At 42.9% G+C, this 22586-nt stretch overlaps 1 protein-coding gene across 1 annotated transcript; it reads right to left on the reverse strand.

Moving 5' to 3' along the window:
• Positions 1–195: 195 nt before the first annotated feature.
• Positions 196–7079, reverse strand: LOC129089812 (integral membrane protein 2A-like). The gene is made up of 6 exons (XM_054597179.1): positions 6667–7079; positions 6122–6259; positions 4194–4379; positions 3900–4010; positions 1914–2058; positions 196–1605 (listed from the first exon to the last, which is right to left on the reverse strand). The coding sequence occupies exons 1-6, from the start codon at positions 6736–6738 to the stop codon at positions 1511–1513; spliced, it is 747 nt and encodes a 248-aa protein (XP_054453154.1). The 5' UTR covers positions 6739–7079; the 3' UTR covers positions 196–1510.
• Positions 7080–22586: the final 15507 nt, after the last annotated feature.

Consider the following 22586-nt stretch of genomic DNA (forward strand, 5'->3'; position numbering starts at 1 on the left):
CTGTAAGAGCAGTTCCTGTTATGAAGGATGCACTTGTAATCAGTGCCAACATTTCTAATAAGCATCAGGAAACACAGAACAAAGCCAGACCAATCAACCAGCCACACTTTCTCTCCAGATTCAACTTCATGATGAGCTGCGACGTGTTGGTGCTGCGTTCACTGGCGCCGTAATAACAAACAAACAAAAATATTCAGTAGGTAAAGAAATGTAACTTTATTCAGCGACAAAGTGAATTTGTTTCAGTAGCTGCACACAACATTGTTTTTTATCTAAACTTCTAGTATTTGTTAGACAGAGACACATTTTTATACACACACTTCCTGTCTGATTGTCTTTCTGTGCAGGCATTGAGTGGGTAACCACTGAAAACCACTCGAAGTTATTTGGCAAAAGGCCATTTTTATTTCATACTTTCAAGCTTTTCCTTAAGGGCTTTCAAAATAAATAAAAGATTGCTTTATGCAGATTCACTGAAGGATTTTTAACAAACATTTTGTTCCCTTGACAATTTCAAATATATAGAGTTCTGCAAAGCCACCTACGGTAAGCTGCAGTTCAGATCCATAAATACAAATTTAAATAAAAAACTCTGACAGAAAGAATAATGTTTTCAAATTTGGTGAAACTTCCCTTTAGCGTCCTTCCAAGTTTATTGTCACAAATTAGTGTTTCTACACAAACAAGTCATATAGGGTGCTGGACTGCTCACCATCTATTACATAAAAATCATCACATAGCAGGACAGCAGAGGCCTCTGGGAGCAGCGGGGCACTCTGGGAAATATCTACAAAAAGGGTGACAGAGCTCGAGCATCTCTGGCACCTTCCATAACGGACTCGGACAACTGTGTTACACTTGTACCGTAACTGTACCGTGCCTTACATTTCCTGGGTGATTTGTGCTTCATCCCACTGTTAACATTTAGTATGTCTTGTTGTTCGAGAAACCCCTAAAGAGTGGGAACAGTAGGCTGACAAACAGACAGGTCTGATATGAACGACTTCTCAGTTTCACTAGGGTTTTCAGAGCGGTGGGTGTAATACAGTAACGACGATAAGATAATTCAGCAGGAAGCTACGGCAACAGAACAGAAACCAACAAAACAAATGAAACTTAGTACACGGTTAGTAAGCAGGCTGATGCTCGTTATTAGTACAAGACTAACTATTGAATACTTGAGCGAGAGAGAGCTATGACTTATACAGGTTCAGGGGAGGGGGGTTAGGCTATATAATGCTGGAACTTAAATTCACTCATCACTGGGGTTTAAAGCGAGGGAGGCAAAAACTGCAGTTAAGGGTTTTATACAAAAGTAACTTTCTGCTGAAAGCTGTTCCTTCCTTCGCCCACTTATCACTCCTACTCTCTCTATCTTTCTCTCTCTCTCTCTATCTTCTACTCTCTCTATCTTTCACTATCTTCTACTCTCTCTCTCTCTCTCTCTCTACACTACTACTCGCTCTCACTCGCTCTCACTCACTCCCTGACCCATGTTTGTGCTTTCCCATCAAGCCTTGCAGATCCTGGTCTCCGTCACGAACTTGTTCGCGAAGTGGTGGATGGTGAAGCATTCGTCCGCAGAGCGCTTATGGATGCCTCCACCTGGCAGACACAAAGACATCAGTGCTGAATATCAGTATCAGTTCTGTTTCTAACTGATATTAAAATTACTTTTCTCCTAAGAAATCAGAGGACATATACTTGTTCTGGACACACACCTAGACACTGTGTACAAAATGTTTTTATCCTCTTTTGAACAACAACAGCAGCATCTTTATCATAGCGTATAATTCCTCACACAAGGAGTGAGGTAGAACAAAATGAAAACACAAGCTGGCACTTTTAAAATGTGAATGAAGCTCAACAAATGGGACAAAATGTCCGTTTTTAGCTGTGCAGTGCATCCAGACCTGGGAGGCTGGAGCGGCGCTGCATCCTGTATGTATCCTTCCCATCACACAGTCGGCGGATGTAGAAGCCCAGAGGCTTGATATCATCGATACGCTCCGTCACCACCAGGTCCTCGTGCACCAAGTAGCTGCGGTAAGAGCCGGACTGGGACAAAAAAAAAGAAGGAATCACAATACAAATAACTTTTTAGTCTTCCTGAGGAGAGAAGCAGCTCAGTGAACAGGACTGCAACCAAGTGGGAAACTAAAGCTGTGTCCCAGTCCAGCAGCTGCATCCTTCGGAGGGTGTATTTGTAGACCGATTGCGCCGCAGCGGCCACGACGAGGCCGTCCCATTTCAACGACTCCTTCTAATGCGGCCGACAAATGCAGCCTACTTTTCCCAGATTGGGAGGATACAACTGATGGATCCTTCACTGCCCAACATATCCCAAGATTCATTGCGTGCCGGTGAAGTTGATTTAATTTTTTTAATGACATGGCGACTAGTGGACCAGCAACGGGAGAATTCACATTTAAATGTAATTATTGGGTTTTAACTCACATGAATATCTACAGAAGTGTTCAAACGATCAGATCACACTTGTGTTAAAATGATCGGTTCATTTACGTTATTAATGACACATCATCAAACTTCTGCATTCTACTTCCGAATGATGAAATTTGCTGATTGCACCACCACCCACCAAACACCAAATGCTGTGCAAAATGTTGTGGTGGAGAACTGGGTGAAAACTATTGCCTACGTACCGTCTGACTGTTATCAAACTTGGTCTTGTTGACCATTTCCCACCCTCACAAAACTAAACATTTAATAGTTTTTGGAATGTCATTGTTGAACTGTTGAAAGGACAGTCAAAGGCTATCCATTTCTATGATAAAAATGCAATGATTTCATGCAAGGCTATCATGGCTCTGTGGAGGCCAATGACTGATCCCTTAAATTTTCATCTAGCGACGTCATCGGGGCAACATTTTAATTTGCAAACAAATACCTTGGTTAATGACTTCCAACTTGGAAAACTAATGACATTCCCATCAGCCTCAGTTGTACTTTGTGTTTGGGGCTAGCTAGCATACATGCTAAACTGAGATGTTGAACATTGTAAACAATCAGCACATTAGCATTGTCATTACAAGCATGTTAGTGTGCCAAAGTAGCCTCACAAGCGTGTCTGTAGACTTTTCAGTCTCGCTAACTTTATGATTCAGCAAAGAAAACACATGCAAGTTCTTCCACTGTAGAGTGCTGCAGGAATGAGCAATGGAAACGAGTCTGTATTTTTACACTTCCTGTTCCCTCGTTTCTTGTCAACGGTCTTTTGGTTAGATGCCTAAAATAAAGTCTGTGGTTAACACAAACTTAAACTATTCAAAGTAAAGAAAATGAAAACCTTGGTGCAGTCTCTTAATACCCTGACATTAGCTTTTTACTTCTGCCGATTCAAAAATCATAAAAGTGGCATTTATTTGTGAAGACTATCTTGTTGAATGAAACATTCAAGTATCAGCTCCAAAGGAGCTTATTTTCTGCAATACTTGAAAAATTCAAAAATCAGATTATCTGTTTGTCAAGGGAACCTGTGTGACACTCACTTCTAAAAAAATACATCATCCCTGCAGCACTCAATAAGACATATTAGTGTTCTACTGACCCTTTTTTGATCACATATGTAACTACAATTAAAGAGATAAAATGTGTTAATAATAAATTCTGGTGGAGGTTACTCATGCAGTGTTAGTAATACAGAATGTCTGGGATAGAGGAAGATAATGAGGGCTGGAAATTTTCACTCAACAAATTACAGACATGACAGATTTGGACGGGATTAAAGAACAGACAGTCTCTGGAAATAGTATAAAGCCCTAGATTTCCACAGGTAATGTTTATCCCTTAATATTCAGGCTAATGCGTGAGGTTGAGTGAGAGTGCTGTGCCAGTATAGTTTTTTACTCCATCAGTTAAGCCAGGCTTCTTCTACTCACCATCAGCTGGGAGAAGAGGTCGATGAGGTCCTGAGGGGGGAGCACCACCGAGGTGTTCAGAGGAATCACAAAGCAGGTCCTCAGAGTCAGGTCCAGATATGCTGTCAGCTTCTACTCACACACACACACACACACACACACACACACACACACACACACACACACACACACACACACACACACACACACACACACACACAGACACAGACATAGCAATCAGGAAATAATGTAAACCACATTAACAGGAGCAAGCCAGCATCTGCAGTACTGTTTGTGCTGTATTAAGTGTGTTACCCTGTTGAAGTCATGGAGGATGTAAGCAGGGTCCCCGGGTCTGAAGCGGGGAGGTGGGACGCTGATGACGGCCATGCTGTCAGAGATCTCCACCTCCTCCTCCACCCGGGGCAGGTAGTACGGCTGGTTCTCTCCTCCAGCTCCGGCTGACACGTCGCTGAACTGCATCGCACCGTGATACAGCCTCTGAGGGACACATGCAAGCAGCCAAATTAAACCACTATGATGCACACGAGGACAAATTCGATATAATGACTTCATGGTTAACACATTTGTTATTATTATTTGTTATTTAACGTTTTAATTATCTTCTTTTTAAGGTCCAGACTTTCTTCACTTTAACTACTTGTATGTCAACCTTGGGGAAATCTAAATGAAAGCTAAACCCTAACCCACTAGAAGTATTTGCCACCAAGGTATATTGTTATTTATAATATGTGGTGAGTATGGTTTTTGCCTCTGCAACCACCAGTGATTCACCTGGTCCAATACCGCAGATCTATGGAGCCAGTGGTTTCCCTACAGTATCTACCTATCAGCTCAGCCAACACACTTCATCAGGCCAACAGAGATAACATAATGCATCAGTACAGTTTGCTCATAAGATCTAAAGTAGCAAGATTCGGTGACGAAATGACGAAGCTCAAAGCTGAATTAAATGATTTTCGACCACTAGGGGGCAGAAAATACCCTCATTATTCCATTGAAATGTGTACTTTTTGTTATATTAATCTGTAGTTTTGTTTTGTCTTGTGTTACTGTGTATCTCGTTGCAGGTATGTTAAATGTGTAATTGTTTTATGACATAAAAAGACAAGCTAGATAGATGTTGAAGTCAAACAACCCATCTTGGTACTGACCCAAGAGTGCCATGTGGAGACCAAACCTAAATTAATGACAGTGACAACAAGTCACAGACTGTTGTGTTTATTCTCAGTACAATACAACCTGTATAATCTGTATCAAATTCAAAAGGGACAAATTCTATGTAGTCAAAAAATTTACTGAAAGGTAAACTTGAACAATACAATCTATTAAGGTAAGAAGAAGGTCATGTCTTTAATATCTCAATTTGTGAGTGGGATGAATCTCCTAAACAAAGTTGAACACCATTAAGAAGTGTTTATGCATCGCATTAATATTTTAAAAGCCATTTTTAGCTTTGCTTCATTTGCATAATATAAGAAACCCCTGTGGGCACAGAGAGACTATATTGAATGTGAGACCCTCCCACTGACAACACAGCAAAAATGAAGTCTGCACTTTTTCTGAAGAGGGAAGTTGGCATGAGTCAGCATTCTAGTTTCCCACTGAGGCAAGAGTATCCCATCAGCAGTCGAAAGCAGCTTTAATAATAATATACAAACTGAAACAACACAAACTGACTGAAAAAATGGGTACATATGTCCCAGGATTGTCCATTTTAGATTATCCTAATGTGGATTCAAATACAGCATAAACGTTTCCAAGCATTTTGTAATGTTACAGTGATAAAGGATATATAAACCACTATGCAGCGTGGAGGGATGCTTTCTGATTGTGTGTATATATTACATATTCATAATAATATCTGGATCACATCACAGAGCCTGGGGCACATTAGGTGTAACACATGACAGGTAGACAGTGTCACATTGAGTTTTATAACAACGACCCGCTTATAAAAACGTAATACTCCAATATATGATATTAGTAATAGCACTAGTAAAAACAATATACCATACAAGCATACAGTACCAGTCAAGAGTTTGGGCACACCTTCTCATTCAATATTGAAGACATCCAAACTATGAAGGAACACATATGGAATTATGTGGTAAACAAACAAATGTTCAACAAACCCAGAATGTGTTTTATATTTTACATTCTTCAAAGTAGTTGAATGAGAAGGTGTGTCCAAACTTTTGACTGGTACTGTATATATTTACCTTTGGGGTGAAATATCGATAGAGACATGCTCCTCCGACGATGAGCCCGCTGAGGATGAAGGCGATGCCCAGCAGGGTGAGCAGACAGCGACCTGTGGAGCCCTCGTTGCCCGCTGGAGCAGAGGCCAACTCAGGATCCTAAACATACACAACCACACACACACACACACACACACACACACGCAATACTGTCAGCAAATCTGTGAATACTATTGCATGCATTTTAATAACAACATTCAACACACACAGCTTTGGCTCAGCAGTCTATAATCCCATTAAATGTGTGGCCCTTTTGCAGAACAGCTGTGTTGATGTTTAGAGGATGGGCGGTCCCGCTGCATCAGGTGCAACACGGCTCTCTGTGCAATTTGCAAGAAAAAAAGAAAAGAAAACACTGCAAAGCTCTTAATGTCACGTTTGCAAAATGCACGAGAATCCATAACGACCACACATATATATATAACACCGACTGACTGACAGGCTGCGGTCAGTGCAGGCCTGCTACCAGGCTGCAGAATGAGCACGGACACCGGGCTGAAGCTCACCTTCACGTCGGCCGGCACCTCTTTGCCCAGCGCCTTCTGCGCCAGAGCCGAGTTAAACGCAATCTTCACCATGGCTGCAGTGGGGAAGAAACACGTCAGCTCGGGTTTCTTGTGCAAGTAGAAGAGTGGAAGACTAGGCTGTCGGTGCTGGGCTGCAGGCTGGTGTTTTTGTTTTTTTGTTTTTTTTACTCTGTGACGCAGTTTGCAGCCTCGGCTTTATCTCGAGCTTCCGGTGGCTGGAGGGGATTAACATCCGAAACGGAAGCTGGGAAAACGACTTTTTATAACTTCAAGTTACATGATATGTTTTTTATGAACAGCTGACGCCTGGGTTAAATTAAAACGAGTCTTTTTTTTGCTGGTTTGACGGTGACCACTGAAACCATTCATGGGCTCAGTGATTGTCTCTCTGGAGAGTTAACATGTGTGCGTTTGGCGCCATCTCGTGGCCACGGTTGGGAACTACCCATATATAATTATAATGGCTGTGCTCCCCATCAGGACCAATCAGCCTCCCATTCATTAGACTGAACCTAATACCACATGACTTGAACTATTTACACTTCCAGTTAAGCTTGTCTCCTTTTACCTGCCATATTCTGTACAGCACATGACACACACAAGAAAACGACTCAATTCTGCACTGTAATGTAATGAAATATAATATCTGGAGTGTATAAAGTAGTCCATTCACCTCTGTGAATATTCCACTCTGTAAACTGACTCTGTAAATATATCCTCCCCTCCTACAGGCCGGGCACTACCTGCCAGTGTGTCTGCCCACTGACACACACACACACACACACACACACACACACACACACACACACACACACACACACACACACACATTCACATCATGCGCTGTGTGGAAACACATGGCCAGCGCCAGGCCCGGTACTGTATGGCTGACACATATCCTCAGTGTTCTGGTCCGCGGTGGTCCTCTGCTTCCTCTGCTTCCCCTCTCCTGACTCGGTTAAGGTTGTATGTATGAGTAAATAAACACTTGCTGCCGCACCGGCGCTCTAATTCCACGCAACTCAGTGGCATCTCTCCAGCCGCACCACACGCATCTCCAAGTTCTCACAAACACGAAGGCAATGATATTTCCTCTGTGAAACAGACGGATTGGACCGGTAATCACCACTGAAAGGTACATAAACAGAGCAGCTGATTTCTGTACCTAACTCCCCCCCCCCTCCGTGCGGCCCCAGAAACGGACTCTCCCTGAGAACCCTTAAGTGGTCCTGAAGGCTTGTTTATGGGCTCGTCTTACGCTGTGTTTGATCTGAGAGTTTGCCCACACATGCATGCGTGGGCACACACACACACACACACACACACACACACACACACACACACACACACACACACACACACGCACGCAGCAAGAGAGAGGGAGGGAGCCAGCATTAGCAGTAATAGCTGAGATGATAAACAAAAGGCTTAGATTTAATCCTGAGGGCTTCTCGGCATCACACACAGCAGAGGAGGGAGCCAGGAGGAGACCGCACTCTCGTTCCGGAGGGAAACTAGGGATGATTGAGGGGGGGGGGTCGTGGTGGCAGGTGGGGGGTGAAATGGATTGATTCTGAGAGAGGGGGAGTAAAGTGATGACTGGGGAAAACACATAGAGGGAGTTACAGGGAGAGGCAGAGCAATCTGCAGTGTCTGATGCTTGAGTGAGTTTTCCGAGGAGCTGATTAACGGCAGATTAAACTCACCGTCCGTCCAGTTTACATCTCAAAACTTTCTAGCAAGCCTGTTAGGTACAATCCCTGCGCCTCTCAGACTGAACAGAGTACACAAACTGACACCCTATGTTTTTGTGCACGCAGCGAGGCAGCGGGCGTCATAATGTGGTGGATGGCAGGCCGTACATGATGGAGTTTGAATGCCAGTGTTTCCCTGTGGTCTGCAGCATGCGTCCAAAGAAAGCAATACAACACACACACACACACACACACACACACACACACACACACACACACACACACACACACACACACACACACACACACACACATGCTCATGTAGACACAAACACACACTCATTGCCTGCAATGTCAGCAAACTGAGAAAGTCTGCAGAGGCAGAGCTGGTTTCATAAAGTGTGAGAAAAAAAGAAGCTCTCGTGCATGACATCAACCACACATGAGCCAACGTGTGAACACAAACACACACACACACACACACACACACACACACACACACACACACACACACACACACACACACACACACACACACACACACACACACACAGCACCTCAAAGATTTGTCATCCCTTTCAATACCAGGCATGTGAAGCCGCAAGTGACAAATTACTTTGTCCCCTTTCACTGCACCCAAGTCTTACTTACAGTACAGACACACACTCATATATAGACTTAAACTGCTATGGTAACAGCTGGCCACAGATTTGTGAACCAAAAAGTCAGACACTGCTCAGTGCTTCATAACGTCACTGACATGTCTTCATGTGGACCCACCATAATCACCATGTGCCTTGAGTGGGAGAACATTTAGTGGTCAAAAAGAGAGAAGGGGAGATGGAGAAAATGTAAGAAAGAAACAGAATGAGCAGATCTCCTGGGTAAAGGCTACATGTGGAGAGCAGTGATGCTCCTTTAAAGCCCCTTTCAGATCCCCCCTCCAACAGAAAAATCAGCGTGCATCACACTCTCATGATCCTTGCCCCGCCACACACACACTTTTGGCAGCCACATATGGCGAAGAGACAGGGGTGACAAATGAGTCTTTCCTGTGAGTATCAGCTTCTAAAGCTACCTTCGCTCTCCCATAGCACCGCCTGTCTGCCTGGCTTCATCCGCTCAGCTTGGCTCACCTCAGGGAAATGTAATAATTTCATGTGTTGAAGTACTCACAATAAATAAGGATTGGGTTTTGTTTGTTCGTTTGTGCGTGTAAAGATTTAAATTCTTCATGACTACTAGCCTTTTATTGTCTATACTACTAGCCTTCTTTTAGCTACACTAGCTAGTGTGCATTAAACCAAAAAAAAGACTTAGCTAGCAAGGACTAATACCTGTAAATGACCTTTGGCAAGGTCCAGTATATTTGTATAATGTGTTGTATTCGTGTTTGTTCGTTTTCTAGATGTTTAAGTATGTGCTGATGTTATCCTTTAACATTAGGTATAGGTGGTTGCTTATTTTTTGAAAGGGTTATATCAGTAAGAGAACCTGCTACCTTACAGATGCATGTGCTTTTATTTAAAAAATAAATAAATAAATAAGACGAACGGTAAAAACGCCAGGTGTGTCTTCCAAAAATACGGAGCGCATGGTTTATTTTTGTTTGTGCAGCAGTGCAAGACATGTTTGACCTAGGATGGTTAGAGCTTCATTCAGAGTCATTACAGTATCACAAGCTGTAGCATACCTTACAGAAATGACAGTTTAGAGATATGTTAAAATGAACTGTCAGTAGAAATATGCTTGTTGCAGTTCCCAATGAGGGTGAAGTGTCTGTTTATGCTAACCTAGCTGGTGTAATTAGCTAAATGTTACTGGTATAGTTTTGTGTAATGTAGTTGTGTTATTTTTGTGAAAGGTAATTTAAAACATTTCCAGGCTACATTATCATTAGGCTACACTGCATTTTTATCAAGCGATGGTTCAAATTTATCAACCATGTTTTATATTAGCTTAACTCCTTTACTCCTCATTCCAATAGATTCATTTGTCAGTGAGCTAACTTTAGCTTTGTCAGAATGTTTGGTTAGCTTAAATAGTTGGTGACAACATCTAATGTCCTCACCAGATGTGTGTGTGTGTGTGTTGTGTTTGGTGACCTCTTGCTCGCTAGGTCAAGAGTCCTTGGTTGAGGTGGGTTCAGTTCTCACTTTGTCATTCTTCAGCTGCTCTAGAAAAAACAATAAAAGCCCTAAAAATATAAAAAGTTTTAACTTATTAGGAGCTGGTTCAACAGCAATGAAGCTAAAATGTAACCCTCTTTCAATTATTTTTACAGACACATTGGATTTGAAGACTCTTTTGTTAGTCATTTATTGAGGCTAAAATTATATATGATGCAACATGGAATACAAGTTTTTTATGACTGTATTAAAGAGGAATGTCTGCTTTCTTTCCTCTAAACTTGTGACCTGATGTTGCCATTCTGTCTGTCTGTTTTATTGAAAAAGGTGGGGAAAGCCAAGAAGAAGAAGACGATGGCATCATAGGATTTTTGAAGCACGGGAGTGAAAAAGAGAACAAAAGGTATGACTGATAGAAAGTACAAAAGGTGGGTCACACATGTAGCCTATGTGATGAAGGACAACTCAAGGTAAGCAACTGGCACAGCTAGAAAGGGGGAAAGTGGAAAAAGTCAAATGGGATGAAAAAGGATGAAAGGGTACAGAGAACAAAATGGAGCGATGGAAATGGACGCATGTCTGTTATGTTCCTGAGGGTTAAACTCTGGGGAAATTACCTCATCATCATGAGACGGCTCCAGAGGGTTACATGTACACCTCGGCCATGTTGACTTTGCGTCGGTAGAGCACACACACCAACCGTCTTCTGAATCCTGGCCAATAGCATCATAGTCTGGCCGAATCACTTCCAGATTCAGTGACGTCATCTCTGTCAGGTTCACAAGAGGAGCAAAAAGCACATCACACACACACACACACACACACACACACACACACACACACACACACACACACACACACACACACACACACACACACACACATGCATGCACGCAAACTGCTCAGCATCAGGATCCTTTTCACCGGAGGATGATGCACTGATCTGTATTTTTTTCTTCAATTATGACACAGAGGTTGTTTCAAGGCTTTTTATTTCAGCTTCTTTATTGAACTCAGAGAGCAACTGTCCTCACATCATACGGTGGATAACGCAGAGGACTGACAGACTGAAACTGTTATGGCTGAGAGCCATGAGGCTACAGCCCCTCCTGGACTAAAAAGACCCATATTACTGTATGGTTTTAGTAGCCTGCAGAGGTTACTGAAGAGGCAGCTGTAAGGCTGTTGGTTTATATGGAGGGGATGTTTTGGGAAAACTACTGCTATGGTGCCATTGAACAATACACTTTCATAACAACTGCTCCATGAGACAAAAAGTGAGAGTCAACATTTTGTGGATTAAATTGAAGCTACAGGAGGAAGACAGGAAACATTGGTCAATGTAAAACAAATCTTTATTCTTTGTACTTTAATGTGATTCTAAATGAAAAACATTTTTTTATTGGCGAAAGACAATTGTTTCTACTTAAATTTGACAAGAGCTTATCAAGGAGCCTTAGTTTTATTCATTCTTACTATTACTAATTACCATATTGACCAATATCTAGATAAAGAAAACAGACAAGTTAGGGTTGTGGAGGATGTACACAAGCCAAAGAGATTTTTTCACAAACCAAAAAGTCAACATCATTACAGGATTGCTTATTAAATCTTATAAGCCTTATAAATTATCTTTAACCATTAATGCAGATAATTTGTTGGAGGTAGGGATTCCTAATTAGAAAATGGTATGTATATTTTTGCAAGTTCTCTTTTTCATGAATGTGTAAATATATGTGTTTGTAGTTTGGTTTTCAATGTGTGTGTATTTTCACCCGTGGTTTTATAATTGTTTAGATTTATTCCTTAATTGTAAAGCACTACATAAATATACATTAATATTATTATTGTTAAAAGTAGTATTTTGTTAAAAATAAATGGACCTAAGGTAGGTGTGTGTGTGTGTGTGTGTGTGTGTGTGTGTGTGTGTGTGTGTGTGTGTGTGTGTGTGTGTGTGTGTGTGTGTGTGTGTGTGTGTGTGTGTGTGTGTGTGCGTGTACGCTTGTGTGCATGCTTGGCGGTGGGGGAAGGCTGGAGGATATAAGAGTAAGCTGCTAAAATTGATGACATCCCCAACACCACCCCTGTTTCTCAGCATGTCAGAGTTCACCATGCCAGAAAGAAGACAAATGTGATGTGATATACTGAGGATGAAAGTGATAGCCCGTGTGTGTGTGTGTGTGTGTGTGTGTGTGTGTGTGTGTGTGTGTGTGTGTGTGTGTGTGTGTGTGTGTGTGTGTGTGTGTGTGTGTGTCAGTCTGGAAGGACTTTCCTGCGCTTCAGAAGTCAAAGCCCTGCTCAGGATGTAGTTATGGAGCGCTAATTTGAGAGATGTCTGATTGCGGGCTTTCAGTGGGCCCCTACAAAACACACGGACACATACACACACACACACACACACACACACACACGGACACACTCATACTCTTTATCAGTCATTAATCCATCAGGTGTCATTAACAGGGGAGGATAGACTGATTGGAACCAGAGGGAGACAGGGTGATGTCACACAAACACACTTTGCTGCCAGGGTGCTCATGTGTCTCCACGTGTCCCTTTCATCCTCATCATCGCCCCACACATGCACACGCACACACACACACGCACTTGTACATGTGACTGACATATAGACACATAAAAGTGCAAACGTACAGTAGGCCTACAAGGGAAACACTTATTAATGCTGCTTCGCTCTTCTCCCTCATCCACAGCCTCACCAACACCAGCTTCTTTAAAAACAGATCAACAGAGAGCCTGACGAGAAGGAGAAACTAATGTTTGAATACAACAATAACGGAAAGTTAGAAGTGAAGATCAATGTGTTTCTTTAATGAATGAGCCCGTGTTAAGAAGAAGAGATTGATTGTTGCTCCTGCTCCAGGCTGTCCCTATTTTAACTCCCCTCCCCACACTAAAACTCACACGCTACAAGTCTATCTTTGGAGGACGAGCTATTGTTTAGCAGTGACAGTAATCCCTTAAAGAGGTACTGTGAATGGATCTCTTTATTAACACTGACGGAGGCTCATTATCTGTAAATACAGGCGGGAGCCACTAATAAATCATTTCTCATGGCCCTGATAGAGCACTAACCACAAGGCATTAAGGCATCATGAATACAAACCACACGTTGGCAGGCGAGCTCTCTCTGTGTGTGTGTGTGTGTGTGTGTGTGTGTGTGTGTGTGTGTGTGTGTGTGTGAGTTACACCACACTTTGGCAGGCCGGATGATGGGGCTAGAGCTAGGCTTTTGATTGAAATAGCATGTTGTCTTTTGAGTTCCCATTTCGGCATCATTTAAATTATAGTGTGTCTACAGGGCAGCAGAAAGTTTCTTGGGGTGGGAATAAAGTCAGAAAAGTGAGAATGTTTTTCTATACATGTAAGGACAAGCCCGATACAACTAAAGGGATGCCGATTTGTCTTCTGAAGATTGACTTCTGTGATGCAGTAGCAGGGTTAATTAGTTTCTACAGATATCAGTGTCAAAGAACATTATATGGATGCCATGTCCACAGGTGTTGTGTCATAGTGCATCACTGGTGATGGCATTCAGAGGAAATGCAAGGCCACACCAGTTACTCATCAATCCATGACTAAGTTTGTGTGTGTTTCAGAGTTAGTAGTGTTCAAGCATTTTCAAATAAGTGTAAGATATCAGACTCTTCTAATTTCGCCAAGTCAATAAGGAAAATGTCTGTTTTTTGTTTTTTTCAGTTATGTGTGTTATTTTTGTGGAATATACAATAAGACTTTCCAGTTTATCATCATTATGTGTCAGGTCATATGTTGATGATCACGCTTTTATTCTAAAGGCGTCATATGTATTAGCAAGCTTAGGTTAGCGTTAGTTTTGTCAGTTAGCTAACAATACTTCAGTTATCTACAAAGCAGTTACCTGGCATTTAGTAGTGGTATACCCATTTGTTCTTTTGTTTCTTTTTAATAATGCAAGATGGCCAGCATGGCGTTCAGAGGAAGTGCAAGGTCCCACCAAATACTCGTAAATCCATAAATAAGTTTGTGTTTCAGAGTCGGTAGTGTTCGAGTAGTTTAGAATAAGTGTAAGATGTCAGATGATTCCATAGACTGTATATATGAAGTGGACATAGTCATCGTGTCGTCCCCCAATGGTTTGTGCATTACCGTTTTGAAGATCAGAGTTTCGGAAATTTTGCCGCCGACATCTTGGATACGGCCGTCTTTGGTTGAGTGCAGGTAAACAGTCTGTGAAGATCCGTAAAGCATTGGCCCAAATGCAATTTGGGTACACTCTGACTCTTGTCTGACAGTGATTTAGATTTTATTTGCCTTACAATTAGCTTACTGTCTCTTGTGAAAGTTTAAAGACTGAGTAGCACACTGAGAAGAAATTCTTTGCATGGATATCCCCGGCTTCACCGGATCCCCAGAAATATTACCCATTGGCTCAAGACGCTTTTCTGTCGTTACACCGATAGATGAAGGTTGCCAAGATCGGTAGTATTCTTTCAGTGAATGAGTGAATCCAATTACCTGATCATTCAACAACATTTGATTGGCAGAACCTTTTGTTATTTTAGATATCTTGTTACTTTGTGAATTGATTGAACTTGTTGTCATTTAATGATGCGTGTATATCCATTTTGTTGTAACTGGTCTTAGTTTGAATTAACGAAGAGCTGGTGCAACCCACATGGTTTCCATGGAGTCAAAACACTGGAATTAGGGGACATCTAATGCATAATCAACAGTTGTCATGTGTTTTCTCAGTTCATCCTGTCTACTCCAGCTTCTGTCTTAACTCGAGCCAGGCCAGACGGGCCAAACTCTGACAGTTTAACCTTCCTCAGAGGTCAGTCCTTTTCACAGCAGCCCGTCCAGTCCAGCCGACCGCTTCAGCTTTGGCCGGCCCTGTATATCCAATCATTACCCCTATCCAGGCCCATTCTGCAGACATGAGGGAATGAAAGGTCCGATTAGGGCCTGCTGGAAGTATTCAGCATGCAGCCCCCGCCCCGCCGGGTCCATCACCCCAGTCAGCGGCCCCTTTCTAACCAGCACCTCTCCCCTCGGCTCTGCGCTGCTCTGAGCTGTGATTGACATGTGAATTACAGTGTGTGGTGATGATAATAAGAGTGCTACCCGGGGCCAGGCCCGCGCCTTCCAGCCAGCAGCCAATCCCAGCTGGCACGGCCTGAAAGACAACCGCTGCCACCATCTGAAGAGGCAAATAAAAATGACAAGCTAACTGTTAAAGAACTGCAGATTTTTCACATGTTGTTTTAAAAGCTTTTGTGGCTCTGCCAGATTTTTTTTTTCATCTCTTTCTCTCTTTTCCCCCTAGATTTTCACTCTTCATCCCTACCAACCACATCCAGATATATGAAACCCCTCATTTATCAGGGCAATCTAAAAATAATTCCCCTCCACTGTGGCCAGCCTTTGATAAAAAATATTTGTGTTCAGAATGATTGCGCTCAGTGGGACAAAAACAGATAAAGACGTGTGACACTGTGGGGGGGGGGGGGGGGGGGGGGTTCCTCAACAACCTCCCACCACATACTGTACAGACCCAAAACGATGGTTTCCCCCAAAATAATTACTACTTCCCATCACCATGCATGTTAACCACCCCAATAGGAGCCCTCAACACATTTCAAACTCTCCCTTCAGTCCGCTAACAGCCCGAAAACATGTTTATGCTGGAGTGCTGGCATTGTTTACTTTTATGGATTCTTTTATACAAACAGTCCCACATAATGTGCAAGTGACACATCAGGGTATTAGGAAAAAACTCTCCAACACTGTGCGGATTAGTTTCTCACCCTTTGACATGCTTCTGGGAAGGGTCCTGCTTGGCAGTAATGCCGATACTGGAGAGAGAGAAGGCGTCGACTGAGATCCTCACATGAGTCTGATTCTCATTATCAATTACGGCTGTTTTTGTTTCTTTTTACCGCAACCATTAACCACACAGTTACTGGCAGTTGGGGAGAGAGAGAGGGAGGAAGAGAGAGGCAGTGACTGAGAAAGAGAAAAGGCAATTTTCATCAAAAATAATTAGCTATCCAAACAAGTGAGATGAATGTGCCGTAGAGCCGGATTCACAGCGCGCCTCATGAAAGCTATGTGGACAGATGAAGATCTATATGTGTTTAATAGGAAGAGGGTGAGTAGCAAGGGATAACTAAAGGCTTAGGAAGAGAGGAAAATGGAGGAAGGGGGGAGAAGATAATTCACAACACACTTGTGGTGAGAGGAGGAGGCTGCGTTTTGGCCGAGACCTTACTTTCCTCTCCTGTTTTCCTCTTGCCCTCGTCCCTCGTTACCCGCCGGGGCCAGGCCGAGGCAGAAGGAGCCAGTGAAGGCTGGATGCCGTGGCACATGAGCCATTAAATCTTCCTACACTGTGGGCAGGGGGAAGGCGGTAGGACCAGGCTTCATGCCCAGGCTCCTCAAATGCTGCCGGTCCAGAGACCCAGAGTGCAGAGGTGCTACACAGAGGGAAAGGAGAGCTGCAGGGCAGAAGAAAAGTATGTTTTTACCTCTCTAGGGCTTGACTGATGTGATGCTCATAAAGTTATAAATTGGTTACAATAATACAGAAGTGTTTTGCCCGGGTATAAGGCCAGAGAGAGAGCAAATATTACAACCAGTTTACACTGGAATTGTTGATATCTTTAAAGGAAATGGCTGGCGATATATATAAAAAATATATATATTGTCAACAAAACCCATGAATCACAGCTTGGCACTGTAGTTTCAAAGCAAACATTATTCAAAAATGGATAAATAGTGTATTAGTTGGAAAAGATACCCCGCCGCAGGTTTGGTGCAATAATATCATAGATTGTGTATAAGAAGTGGACGCAGTCACTGTGACGTCACCCATTAGTTTGTGGACTACGGTTTTGAAAGCCGTCGCCATTTTGGTATTTGGCCGTCGCCATCATGGTTTTTGGCTACCGTCATAGGCGTTACGCAACAGGAATGACACGTGGAGCTAAGTACGACCTAATGTACCCCTGATGGCCATTAAAAAGAGCGCAAGTCTAAGGCATCCAGGTTGTCTTCACTTCTCTGACCCGGAGGATGCCTCCTAAATCATATTTTTGACAGCAGTCAGTGTATGTGCCAGGCAAAGATGTTAGCATTGTACCTTTCTGAAAACCAAGAATACATTAAATGTGGACATTTTTTTATTTTTTTCACTGTGGACATTTTTGCATTCAGGCAGAGCCAGTGATGTATTACAACAGGCGATGCTCAGAGGAAGTAACAGTGCCTTTATCAGCACCTTGAGATTTCTTTGTATTTTAAAGTGTGCTATATAAATAAAATCCATTATTATTATTATTATTATTGAAAGTTGCGTGGTAAAGCTGGTGGTATAAAGGACCGCTGTCATTTATTTACGCTACTAATGTTACGTAGCTACGCTATTTTAACCAAAACCACATTGTTTTTCTAACCTTAAACATGTGGTTTATTGCCTTAACCTAACCAACTGTTTCACACCGTAAACCATGCTGCATTGTGGGTTTCTGCAAGCTTGATACGCAGCTGATATGAAACTTTTTCTTTGGTTCAGAAACGTCAACATTCAACGTATCCCGTGGAAACCTACATTGCCAACATTTTTTCTGGCGACATAGTTGGTATGTTGGATTGCAGGAAAATGAACTACAATGCCCATGTGAAATCCATGTTACCCACTGCAACAGAGTGTGTGATTGATGTGCTTTTTGCAGTTTTTGGACAACAACAGAGCTGTAGCGGATTATATTAATGTTGGTTTGGGTATGTTCCCTGGAATTTTCTTTATTTTTTTTTTAAATGATTTCATTTACTCTATTTGTGCACGTCAGTCTCTATTGTTTTTCTGTTCTTATTATTTCTGTTTCTTGTGTCTGTCACCTGTAAAGCTCTTTAAACTGCACTAACCTTCATGAAAGATGCTTTTCTTGAGAAAGGAGGTTGGTGATACGGCAGATTTGCAGAAGCTTAAACAGGCAGTAAGAAATAGTTTGGTGAAATTGATTATATCCTAAAAACTCTTAAACTCTTGCCTCTCGTGTGGCTCACTTTCTCTTTTTCTTCTTTGTCATCAGCAGCCGAAACAGATTAAACATACATTTTGGAGGAGAGAATTCTGATGCTCCTATAGACTGAAGGATGTGATCAGCGTCTCACTGACTCTCCCGTAAGAGCTGCTGCAGAAGAAGGAGCCATGAGGAGACTTTGTTTCTGCACAGAGAGGATCCCTTCAGAGACTCGACAGTCCTCAGACAGCTGTACGCGAGAGAGGGACAAGAAGGAGGTTATGAGTAGCAGATGTGAAATGACACACACACGCACACACACACACACACACACACAAACACCATGGAGCTGATGACATGTCAGGGTCATAGGAATTTTAACACTATGTAATCGGTCATGTTGTAAAAAGCTTCGACTGGTTGCCTGCTCCCATGTTCCTCTCAGGATGTTTTGGCACCACCTATTCAAAGTAGAAGCAGTCTGCAACAACATGAGGAAATAACAAACAGCCTTTATGCCACTTGGAATCCAAGATCACATTTATGTAACAAGGGTTGGAAACAATTCGCACATCATTGTCTCCGGATATATAAAGAGAGTGTTTTCCAGGTGAGCCTCCCCTCATGTCCGCTCCAGAGGACTCACTTCCCATTAGTGCCACAATACGCTAAGTGTTTACAGCGTTCAGTACTCAAACACTCTACACGTGTCACAGCGGACGGGGTGGTGGAAGTTTGACGTTTGGCAGTGAGTGGGCATCCGCTCCAGGAGCCCATGCCCAGAGCCACCCTCTCTCTCTCACACACACACACACACACACACACACACATGCATGCATGCACGCAAACTGCTCAGCATCAGGATCCGACTTAAAACAAACCATCAGGGGCCCGGTCACATCCACTCAGCACTGAGCAACAGACAGACAGGCAGGCCTGTTTATAAAAACACACACACGCATGCATTCATTTGTGATACATATACAGTACAGACAGACGCCTACCATGAGTGTGCGGCTGGTCGTGATTACTCTTTGGGCACCAGTATTCAGACACACACACACACACACACACACACACACACACTTCAGCTTGAGTGTCAGTCATCGAGTCATAAACAAAGCATTTGTATTGAAATAGTGGAGCAAAAACTGTTTAATTCATAAAAAGGCATATTCAAAAAATGTGGTAAAAAACGACCAAAGTTTAAGTTACCTTCAACAGTAAAGCTTTGTACTTGAGCATGCTGCTGGTTGTTGGTGCATTTAAAGGCCTATACCAGTCAGTTTCCAAATTGCAAACCAATTATTCACCTATGATTATTAATCAGGCCGCGGTGGATACGCAAAATCAACAGCATGCGGGCGGGCCTGCAGGCGCAAAGTGATCGGAAGGCCTAATTGGAGGAAGGTCATCAAACTTCCGCATTGATGGAAACCCGAAGCCCGTGCTAAATTGGATTTGAGTCTCTCCTTTTTCTTTTCTTTTTTTCCCGCCAAGCGTGTGTATTGTGCCTAATAAGAGGAAACATGTGTGCCAAACATCCCCGAATGGGAGACTTGCACTGGATTAAGAATCCTGAAAACGACTTGGAGCAGCTTCCTGTTGTGTCCAGCAGCGCCACGGCATCATGAGGTACACATGAGGTAGAGCGCTTGTCCCGTTAACCACAAGGTCGGTGGTTCAAACCCCTCTACAGGTAACATGCCGAGGTGTCCTTGAGCAAGACACCTAACCCCAAGTTGCTCCCCGGGCGCTTCATTGCAGCCCACTGCTCCTCCGGGATGGGTCAAATGCAGAGAAAGAGTTTCTCCATTGTGGGACTAATAAAGGATTGATTATTATTATTATTATTATTATTACATCCCGTAATCCCCACGACCAAGATGTATGAGCAGGGGCGCCGAAAAGGGGGGGTAAAGGAGACGGATTCTAGGGGCCCATGATGGAGGGGGGCCCAGAGAGGCCCCTAATGATGATGAAATTATAATACAGAAAAAATAATGACACTAAGTTATTAACTAACATATAATCACACATGTTTTTTCTTTCACAAATATGGTAATGATAGTCAAAAATACCATTAAAATGCATAATTGTATGTAAAATAGCATCAAAAAATGTTGCCGCTGTGTTGTGTATGAGCAGTGTGCCGAAGACGACATGGAAGAAAAAAAATAATCTGAGTGGAAGGAAACGACGCAGGCTATTTATATCGGAACCGTGCGTCTTTTCTTTTTTTTTTCTTCTTCACAGAGTTGCAGCAGCAGCATGGCCTCCTGCGCACAGAGTTATTCCTGTTGCTCTCTCCTCTCCTCACCGCGTGTTTGGGATGCACTTTAGTTACAGTATTGAGAGAAAACGACAAGTTGGGAAAGAGCAAACATAACTCCTGCAGGCCGCAGCCCTCAAACAGGTTATGATGACAGAGAGCATGCGATTCCGGTTGGTCATAGTTCTCCATTTCCCGGCTGTTGTCAGAGATTTCCATCACCAACCAAACCAACCGTGCCGTAAACACAGCCCTCATTTGTTTTCTCCTCACAGCAATTATATCATGTGATTAAAAAACATTTTAAATAGGCCCTTCGCTGACTTGTATTTGTATAAAGCGGATCCATTTCATGTCGAGCAGTAATGTAATAATCCCGAGCTGTCATTACGGCCCAGTCCCCCCCTGTGCGCCGAACTCCATCTGATCTCCGCAGTTATGAGAACCAGACTGACGCACACCCTCACCGGGGACCGCAAAGTCAAGGGGGGGGGAAAAAATCCCACTTCTACACCGGAGGAACGGGAGACAGGATAAGGAAAACCTTCAGATTAATATAGGAAATGTTAGCCTCAACAGAGAGATATTTCACCTCCCAGATGGCCTGAATTAAGAGCCTCAAATATTTGTGCCTGGACTCCCCCTCCAGCTCTAAAATGTTCATTCTATTTATCTATCGGATGTCCAAATGGGGGAGAAGCAACATGGACAACGGGCAGGTCAATCAAAGAGCTGGCTAGTGCTAAAAAAAAAAATCGAAAAAGGTGCTTCACTGATTTTAAATAAACCACATTGGAGATTTAAATCATGCCTATATTATTCATCAGCTCCATTATTACTATTATTATTTTTCGGCCTACCACTCACATTTTAACTTTTGAATCAACTGAGCTTGATCATATTAAAAAAAAAAAAAAAAAAAAAAATTGCCACAAACCAAGTCCAGTTTTGCCCGTTCAGCCTCTCATCATCAGCAGTGAAGATGATGCTCCTGGTTGCTCTGGAGCCCACTGCAAAAGATATGTTCTGTTATTAAGAGTGTCTCAATAGTTTAAAATAACTGAACTGACTCGAGTTACACCTGTTGATACTGATGTGGTAATGTGCCTCATTTTTGCATCGTTACAGAGTCTTATGAACGAAATGTGATTGTTTTGGAGAAAAACAGCTTGTTAGTTCACTTAAGCAGTGTCATTCATTTGTAATTTCTCTCAGGAAACTATATTTAAGGCTGATATAAGTGTTAGAATGGATACTTTTTGCAGCGCATGCCCGTGTGGAGGAATGCTCTCTCTCCTCTCTCTCTCTCTCTCTCTCTCTCTCTCTCTCTCTCTCTCTCTCTCTCTCTCTCTCTCTCTCTCTCTCTCTCTCTCTCTCTCTCTCTCTCTCTCTCTCTCTCTCTCTCTCTCTCTCTCTCTCTCTCTCTCTCTCTCTCTCTCTCTCTCTCTCTCTCTCTCTCTCTCTCTCTCTCTCTCTCTCTCTCTCTCTCTCTCTCTCTCTCTCTCTCTCTCTCTCTCTCTCTCTCTCTCTCTCTCTCTCTCTCTCTCTCTCTCTCTCTCTCTCTCTCTCTCTCTCTCTCTCTCTCTCTCTCTCTCTCCTCTCTCTCTCTCTCTCTCTCTCTCTCTCTCTCTCTCTCTCTCTCTCCTCTCTCTCTCTCTCCTCTCTCTCTCTCTCTCTCTCTCTCTCTCTCTCTCTCTCTCTCTCTCTCTCTCTCTCTCTCTCTCCCCGTGACGCGCAGAGAGGGACCAGAGGAACAAGCTCTCTGTGAGGCAGAGAGGAA

The sequence above is a fragment of the Anoplopoma fimbria genome, chromosome 4 (assembly GCF_027596085.1).
Source record: "Anoplopoma fimbria isolate UVic2021 breed Golden Eagle Sablefish chromosome 4, Afim_UVic_2022, whole genome shotgun sequence".
Lineage (NCBI taxonomy): Eukaryota > Metazoa > Chordata > Actinopteri > Perciformes > Anoplopomatidae > Anoplopoma > Anoplopoma fimbria.

Bases quoted from the DNA above. Each gene is read 5' to 3' on its own strand.
- LOC129089812 (XM_054597179.1), bottom strand. From the start codon at position 6,738: ATGGTGAAGATTGCGTTTAACTCGGCTCTGGCGCAGAAGGCGCTGGGC. The intron at 4,011-4,193 runs GTAACACACTTA...GTGTGTGAGTAG, and splicing joins TCCTCCATGACTTCAACAGG to AAGCTGACAGCATATCTGGA. The intron at 2,059-3,899 runs GTGAGTAGAAGA...TTTTTGTCCCAG, and splicing joins ACCTCTTCTCCCAGCTGATG to TCCGGCTCTTACCGCAGCTA.